The sequence below is a fragment of the Diadema setosum genome, chromosome 21, assembly GCF_964275005.1.
Source record: "Diadema setosum chromosome 21, eeDiaSeto1, whole genome shotgun sequence".
NCBI classification, from domain to species: Eukaryota; Metazoa; Echinodermata; class Echinoidea; order Diadematoida; family Diadematidae; genus Diadema; species Diadema setosum.
This window is the reverse complement of record NC_092705.1, coordinates 5,357,378-5,366,896: the sequence shown is the minus strand read 5'-3', so window position 1 is coordinate 5,366,896 and position 9,519 is coordinate 5,357,378. Positions and strand designations below refer to the sequence as shown.

The 9,519-nt window shown below is 38.2% G+C and overlaps 1 protein-coding gene across 1 annotated transcript; it reads left to right on the top strand.

Annotated features, from left to right (window-relative positions):
• Window positions 1-5,636: 5,636 nt before the first annotated feature.
• Window positions 5,637-6,176, top strand: LOC140244833 (frizzled-1-like). Its single transcript, XM_072324445.1, has one exon. It carries the CDS (start codon window positions 5,637-5,639, stop codon window positions 6,174-6,176), a length of 540 nt encoding a protein of 179 aa, XP_072180546.1.
• The last annotated feature ends 3,343 nt before the right edge of the window (window positions 6,177-9,519 follow it).

Genomic DNA, 9,519 nt, shown 5'->3' with positions numbered 1-9,519 from the left:
ACAAGTGTAAATATTAAAGTGATACGAAGAGTAAATTGTCACCAAGATTCAGCTTAAGAAAGAAACAAACATGTGTGTTGTTTTCTCAGAACAGGACATCCGTTGATTTCATTATTTCTTCATTGTTCCTTCCGTCAATCTCCACAAAGACATTAATTTATTTTTCGGTGATACAATGTATAATATTGCTATAGAAATATGGTTTATTATTATTGTCATCTGCCGCAAGCATAACAAGCAAGTAAGACAATGATGCTTTAGATCTCCTCACAAGTTTCCGATTATTCTATTCATGCAAATATCTCAAAATCATTCTTTGAGTCAAGAACTTAGCATCATGATCCCCTCCACTTCATAAAGTCGTTATTACAAATCAGTACAACCATGTAACTTGGTATGTAGCGTCTTCTTTGGAATATCTGTTTCAAAAGAAAGACACTTAATCAGGAAATGTTTGTTTTCCAGTCGCTTTAAGGCCCGTAAGTCCATAAGTAAGTCATCAGCACTCGTCTGGTCTACATTCGTATGGGACTTCGACCAATATCACCCTTTTCCTTAAGAAAATTAAAAAGATGAAGTTATCACAAACCCCCTCCCTGTCAATTTCTGGCTATGATATATTAATTCTTACCCAAATTTAAAGAAACTTGAGCTGCTGCGTTTGACAGACTGATATCTTCAATGTCTGCTGGATACTAGAGTGGATTTACGCCTTGTGATGAAGTACCGTATAAGTGATGGCATTACAACAATTTTGAAAAGTTGTTCATTATTATCATAAGAGATTCTCCTTGCAAAGGAAATTATTAAGAGCGTGTCGTTGTTTCTTTTCTTTTTCATCCCCTCTATGATGTGTTTTTGTCATTCCCTGTTCTTAGTTAAGTGACTTAATAAATATCATAATCTATAGATAAAGGATTGCATATCAGTAGCGGCAATCGATCACAAAGACGGTTCATGAATGAGTGATTAACAAAACATTGCAAGCTCTCCAATAAATCATTGAAATACAACTATTCTAATTAATGCGTGTTGTTAATTTTTAATGTTGTAGGCCTATTTTAGCTTGAATCTCAGTGTGCAAACCATTATTCACGTTAACACTTATTTCGATTGATGCATGCTTGGCTAGTGAATGAAAATCTCAAAATGTGTAATTATGGTAGCTTCATCTATTTTTGAAACGTTCTCCTTTCTGTTTCTGAAGTATTTTGTTTTTAATATCTCGTATGTGCGTGTGTGTGTGTGTGCGTGTGTGTGTGTGTTTGTTTGTTCGTTTGTTGTTGTTGTTGTTGGGTTTTTTTGTTGTTTTTTTTGGGGGGGAGGGTTCTTGTGGATAATGCCTAATTCACTTTCCATCAACAAACAAAAGGCTGTCGCTGTTATAGTGATAGCGATAAGTACGAAATGAACAATTTCACTTCGATTCACGTTGCAAAACTACCAAACTGAAGTTGTGTGGAATTGTGCGCCGTCAGTGGTTGGAATGTGTGTGTGTGCGTGCGTGCGTGCGTGCGTGTGTGTGTATGTGTGATGAAACGTAATCTCTATGTCAAGAACATGAAATAATCTACCTCTGAGGGAAAAGATGCAGTTTTTTTTTTTTGTATATGGATGTTTGTTCTTTCTTGTATGCCCTTGATTTTTTTTTTCATGGCTGCTACTCACGAATCACAGAATGTGTGAAATGTTTGCGTCGATGAGGGCAACTTGTAAGTCAGTTGCAACAAGTGATGGTGCTTCTCGTCTAACAAGCTACAGGGTTTCAAGTCTCAAGCCTCGACACACTGTAAACGATAAGTGATATTGAGGCGTAAAGCCCCTTTTACACTTTCACGGATTGCATCACGGATGACCACGGATCGTCGATCCGGGATCATACTTACTGTTTCCAGCATGACCGTGAAGTCATCCGGCATTATCCTTGATCATCCGGCACGTCCGCGAAAAAACATTAAGCTTGTTTTCATCCCGGACATCACGGATGAAAATCAAAACGAACTCTTCCTTGTTGGCACCGTCTACTCCGTGTAATTGCCTCCGTATCCTTCCTTGCAGGCACCGGCCACTCCATGTTGCCTCCGTACTCATTCCGGGACAATCCGTAAAGACATCGGGACGTCCGTATTAGCATTGGCTCCATCCGGGATGAAAAATTCGTGAATTTTGCCAATACAAGTTCATAAAATCAATGAAATTTGCTGACATCTTCCCCCATCAGTACAGCCACCAACCCCTCATACTGTTTGTATAGTGGTCGTCTGAGATGCTTAAGTGACCCACACACACCTTGCTATTTTTGTGTTTGATTTGTTTTGCTTTGTTTATGTCATGATTTTCCAGAAAAATGAGAGTTTGAAACAAAAAAGATTTGCCTTTATGGTGTCGACAAGTATAGAAGTATCGATGTAGGCTGCTGCAGATCTTTTGGTGTGCTTGTTATACTTAGCTCTGGAGGCATGCCGCCCGAGAATGATAAAGTGTCAAAAGCAAAAGCAAAAATCATCTGTCAAGATTTTGGGGGATATCTGTGTAAGGACCGCAAGGGACCCAGTTCCATCCGTGCTCTTCCTTGATATCCGTGTCAACTCCGTATCTTTTCCGCTGTGGTTCGCGTTCACTCCTTGTCTGTCCGTGTAGGCACCGTACTTGTCCGTGTAGCCTCCGAACTTGTCCGTGAAGACACCCAATTGGGATCGTATTGACACCGGCACTGACAGGAAAATCGATATTTTGCATGCCGGAACACCACGGATGACGATCCGCGGTCATTCGTGTAGCAATCCGTGAAAGTGTAAAGGGGGCTTTAACTGACAATCACTCGTCCGTTGGGGGTAATGGACACGGAAGTCGTTGTGAAGGATTTATATTTGCATTGGACATAAGGAGGAAATCTCTGGATTAAGTGATATCACATTTTGACTGAGCGTGGGAAAAGATGGACTCATCCGGTGGAAGGACTGACCTGGATAGAACAAAACAAGGGGTTCATGGACGAAAGACAAACGCAGTGCAATCTGCCATTTTGTATAACGCGCAATAACACACTACTCGAAGCAAAACACAAAAACAAAATAAAATAAAATAAGATAAAATAAAATAAAATAAAATAAAATAAAATAAAATAAAACAAAACAAAATAATATTTCACAGAGTAAGATGGTAACAAATGTGTGCAAAAATGCCACATGTGATACACTGTTGAGGCAAGGGCTGAAGGCTACAATTCTGCACTTGCTCTCGATATTTTTATACACAAAACAGAAAACGACTTTACATAAACCAACATGGAAGTATAGACTTGAAACCTTCACAATATCATGATTCACCTTTACGGACATTAATGGAAAGAGGAAACAATTTCTGCTTCAGAACATGACACAAGTCGTTGATTTCTTTATAATCTTTTAACTCGTAACGAAACTGTTAACACAAAAATTGATACCATGTCCCTATTATACTGTGTACTGTCATTACACATTAATATATACTCTAGTATGTCACAGTATGTGCAGGCTGTAAAGAAAATTACTGAAATTGTAGAAAATAGCCATAGGATGTGTACTACCGTATATGTATAAGTTTGATGATATTGCTGGGAAAAAAGGAATTGTAAATGATGTGCATGCCATACAGAGAATAAATCAAATCAAATCAAATTAAATCAAATCAAATCAAATCAAATCTAATCTAATTATCATGATCATGATCATTATCACATTCATGTATGATGATCATCATTTTCAAGCAACTGTAACATTTATTTGTTATTGTTTCTAATACTGTCGTCATCATAATCCTTGTATTAATTGCCGGGAATAATAAGTGATCAAAATAATATTATTATTCCAAAAAGAGTGACGTAAAACGCATTGTAAAGAAAACGAGAGAAGAAAATGAGAGTAATATAAAAAAACGTTATCTCTGAAGACTCGATCTTGTGATCAATAGATAACCTTTGAACTTATTCAGTGAATCGCATCATTCAAAACTAGAATTTCATTATTGTGCATGCACTTTCTTGATGACGCAAGAAGAAAAGTGAAGTATTCATTCTGGGTTGATATCAGAGATCATTCTGAGATGTATATCTGACTTTTTGTAATCAGACTCCTTTCATAGGTCATGGCTCATGACACTAATATAGCACAATTTGTACAATCATTTTCAGATATATCTTTTTCTTTCCTAAAAAGTAATATTTGCGGGTAAAAAAAAAAAAAAAAATCTCCTCACGTGGACTGGACTGTAATGTCTTGGATAGAAGGGCATGCCCGGTCATGTTCTCTCATCTGTAGTTGCATTTTGACTCCACCCACCTACTCCAGTCGTTGGGTCACCACTCATTAAAGGGGAAATCCAGTCCAAATATAAGTTAGTCTGATAAGAAAGAGTAAAATATTACGAGTTCAACATTATAAATAATAATAATAATATGAATATGCAAATGGCAAAGTGAGTATGTCATTCCCTCACATCTTACCATATAATTTGTTCTTAAATTTTTGAAATTTCCAGTTTTTTTATTCAAACGCAATTATGCACGAGGCTCAAATCCTCGTAGATATCTGATCACTATACTGAAGTTATTCAAACAGGAATAATTTCATATTTTAGACGTCAATGACAGAAACATTGAATTTTCGTCATTCTCTTTGACACGATCGATGGAAAATTGTGAGGGTATTACATGGTTATCTCACAATTTGCATATTCATAACCCACTGTATACAAAAACTGTTTTGGAGAAATTATCAAAGCTTCAAAATTTCATAATATCTTATTTTTCATCCGATTTCAGTCAAACTTTTACCGTTGAACTCATAGAATTTTACTCTTTTTTATCAGACTAACTTGATTTCCTCTTTTAATCTCATCGAATAATCATATAGCAACCGGTGGCTGTGACCAAAATTTAATTTGGTTGGAGTGGTACACATACACTGTAATTTTCCCTTTTCCCTCTACCCTTCCCCTTTCTCTATCCCTTATTCTATCCAGAGTAGCTAAGTATAGGGTCTCCATACCGTCAAGCCTCGGCTTATTTTGGAGACCCTTCTGTTTCAGTTCCCTAAGCTGTTTGTATTGGTTTTATTCGTACTAAAAACTATGTGTCGATATACTGTTTGTCATAAATGACTTGTACACAATCATATCTGATGTAACGGAATGAAGCAGAAATAAATCAAATCAAATCAAATCAAATCAAATTACATATCACTCTTGGAGACATCATAACAGTCTTTTTATTTGTTCGTTTGTTTGTCTTTAGTCTAGTAAAGAATACTTGTGAAGATAACCAACCCCTCCAATGAAAGATTACACTGGCTAGAATGTAGACAGACATGCCCAGTCACGTTAATTCTCATCTTCATGTATTTGACTCCACCCATCCTGGCAGTGCATGGCGTCACTTCTCAACAGCTTCTGCAAGAGGGCGTGTCACTCAATATTTGTTTTATTCTCCCATGATGTCCATAAAAGCATAGTGCTTGCTGCAAGGTGCAACAATCACTAATGTTGCGAGACAGAGACTGTTTTGCTAATTTCATAAGTTTATTACGCTTTCCTCCATCAACTGAAAAAGAATATTCCTATTTCAACCAGGTGACAGGTACTCTTCCAACTGGGTGAAAATGCAGCGGATTCAAAGAAAGAAAGGACTGCTCTTTGGTGATCGACGAGTAAGGTCGATGGTGATTTGGTGGCTGCTGATCATGGCCCCAAGTCAAGTTAGCTCTTGTGGCGACGAGGACGCTGTCGTCACCACCCCCAGCACCACCCCTGCCAATCTTCAGCGGCTCGCCTGCGAACCGCTCTTCATCCCTCAATGCGTTGAGACCGGCATCTACAACGAGTCGGGGCTTCCCAATTTGCTGGGGCACGAGACACCGCAGGACGCCATGCTGTACTTTCAGGGATTCCAGCCGCTGATCCAGTACGGATGTTCCCACGATCTAACCATCCTCCTCTGCTCGGTGTTCGCGCCAGTCTGTACGGGGTCGGGAACGCTTGTCCCGCCGTGTCGGTCCCTCTGCGAGAGCGTCAGGGATGGCGGTTGCTTGGACGTCCTAGCGAGTTTCGGCTTCCCGTGGCCCGAGAGTCTTGCCTGCGAGCGGTACCCAGCTGAGGGGCCGTGCTTCGACGGAACCTGCAAATGGCAACAGAACCTGTAGGAATTCGCTGCTCGCCCTGGAAATGAAAGTGTTACGTCATCAGCGATGGATGTCCAGACATTTCACATCATGACAGATTCTCACTGTGATATATCTCGTTAAGCCACCGTCAATTATTGTTCACTATCATTCTTCATGTTTAGACCAGTTAATAGAGGCATTACTTTTCTATAGTCATAAAAAAAAAAAAAAAAAAAAAACGAAAAAAAAAAAACACACACCATTTAAACAAACTGAATAGTACATTGCTGTTCAGACTTTTGCAGGGACCAGTATGAGTTGGGTTACCATGAAAGAGGTGCCTTGGATTGCAAAGAAAATGAAACCTTTAAAATGTGCAACATCTCCGTTTTTTGAAAACTTCATAACTTATTTTGGTTTCTAACATGAAACTAACCGTCTGATACTTTCTTTAGCATCTCTTTGCAATTCAGACGACATGCAGAACTAACGTGAATTTGTGCAAGATGTACATAATATATTAGATTTCAGCATTGTAAGACATAAACCATGTAATACATTCCTGCTGTTCATGCTCGTGAAAATCTTCCACATCGCTAACTTAGACCAAACACCTGTTTGCCTACAACTCATTGTATTTCTCTTGAAAAAAAAACCCAAACAAACAAAATTGATAGTTTCACTGCTGAGTCGGAAAACCGAAGGTATTACCAGGGAGGTGGAATCCACCTCCCTGGTATTACCATGGAGCTACAAAAAAGATCTTTTTTGGTAGCTCCATGGTATTACATAGCAAGGTTTGGTTCGGTCAGGGAGGTGGTTCGGTATGCATAAAAACCACTGTGCAGGAATCTTGTGCATTATGACACATGATCACTTGGTCACGTTAACAAGCCCGTTTCATATTTTCAGGTGTCGTATTACGTCATTGATTCGATGAGATTATTGATACAAATACAATCATGTATAAAAGCATGTCGCAGGCCTTTGTTGATTTTTTGTTGTTTTTGTTACATACTGCAATTCTTTATCTTTGGTGGTCGTGTTGCATGTAGCAATACAGTCTATAGTGTCAGAAAATGAAAATTTTAGTCCCAACTGAGAAGATGTGTTGAGGTGTCATAGGTGTGCGAGAGAAGCGTGCTTATGATACAGTGGACTCCCGTTCCAACGAAGTCCTCGGGGCCGGCAGCTTTCTTTTGTTATAATAGATTATCGAAATTTCGCTATAACCGCACAATTAAACTAAACAACTAACAACTAAATTTTTACTTCGTTGTAATTGGGATTTCGTTATAAATGTATTCGTTTTAAAACGGGAGGGCACTAGCTGTTATTCAATCATTGCGCGGGTGTCGGTGCGTGTGTCTGTCTGTGTGTACTTATATAGTATGCGAGTGCGCTATTTTATTATGACCAACGATCGACGAAATTCTCTTAGGTTCCCTATAGCCTCAACTTGGCATCTCGGCGCTAGCTGGTCTTAAAACATGTTGCAGCCACTCCGTGTGACTTGTTTGCTTATCATTATTGAGTGTGGTCCAGGTTTGCATGTTTATGATACGAGTCAATTTAATTTCATGGCTATTATACTAAATCATAACAAAATATGTCAATTTATACTTCATTTCATTTTACATCACAGCATAATTCAAATATTATATATGTTATATCGTATGTTGTTGTTGCTGCTGCTGCTGCTGCTGTTGTTGTTGCTATAATTGTCTAAATTCGATTACTGAAATTGCACCTGTCTTACAATCGGATCGCGACTCAGTGGACAGTTCCACACATTTATTTTCATATATCACAATATGGCACTTTACAGCAAACAACAAAAATGAAAACACTACACCGTACAAAAGACTCAATGTATAGTGGATTATAACCAGAAAGTATGCATGTATGAGATCTAGGTTCATGATCATGAAAGACTGCTTTTTAACAAGATAAAATGTAAAATGTACATAAAACCGCAGAAGTATGCAGAGCGTGTAACTATATATACGGGTTGCAGGGAAGAAAATAACAGTGTGAATACGTCTCGCAATATAATAGAGATGGATCACAAAATGAGTACAAAGAAGGATATATCTAGGAGCTAACAGGGCAAAAACGTACAAAAAAGAAAGAGAATGAAAATCATTGGTGAATAAGAAAATCTAATGCACAACTATACAGGATAAACGCCATAATGAGCGATACCAATTATATGAAAAGAAGAGACCATGGAAGCATAACACCAACACATCTATTTGATATCTATCAGAGCGTATACGACATAAAGATAATAGCATATAAAAATAATTAGGTGATCACGATAAGAGACAGAATGGGTGCTGTTCGTTATTCCGAAGGTTCGATATTCCGAAGGTTCGTTATTCCGAAGGTTCGTTAATCCGAAACACACAAATTCCCTATACCTATAGGTTCGTTAATCCGAAAATGAAAAAGGTTTCTTTAATCCGAACATTTGTGGCGTCATTCCGAAGGTTCGTTATTCCGAAGATTTGTTAATCCGAAAATGAAATTCGGAAAAACGAAACTTCGGAATAACGAATCTTCGAACTGACGAGCCTTAGGAATAACGAACCTTTGGAATACCGAGCTGTAACCACAGAATTATAATTCTTAAAACTGTGACCTTTTGCATATTAGGGCCTATGGAAATGAAAATCCTTTAAAAAAAAATGTAGGTGATTATTTAGCCAACATTATTTTTCATATAGACGTGAAATCTACAAAAGTCACGCTAGAAAAGATTTTTTCCCCCCCTCCAAACCTGCGCCATCACGTCATGTTGTATTGTTACGGGTGCACGTCACGAGACCGACACCCATGATTATACTGTGCATAGCCCACTATACAGCCTGCGAGTCATACAGCTCACGAGTTATACAGCCCACAAGTCAAAATAGCCCGTGACAAGATCCTCTACAAGATATTCGTAAAGGAATATACAACTCATCAATACTGTGACAATTTTGCAATATATATCATAGTTTCGCAAATCATGATCCATAATATTTCTCCAATAAACTCTGTAATTGTCATAGTGAAGAAAATGTAGTAAAACAAAATATTTTCAAGATGAGTTTTATTTGAAATAACGTCAAGCGGCAGTGTTTCAGGAGTAGGCTATACATGATATTATCAGAACACAGTAGGCTACTTGGTTTCCTGAACGTTCAAAGATAACTTATTTACCCTATTCCATTGGGAGATATTTTTATAAGTTCAGAATTAAATAGCGTAGCGTATGAATCTTCATTTGAAAACACACACACACACACACACACACACACACACACAAACACACACAAACACACACACACACACACACACACACATTTTGAGTCGTCTGTGAAAAGATTGAACGACT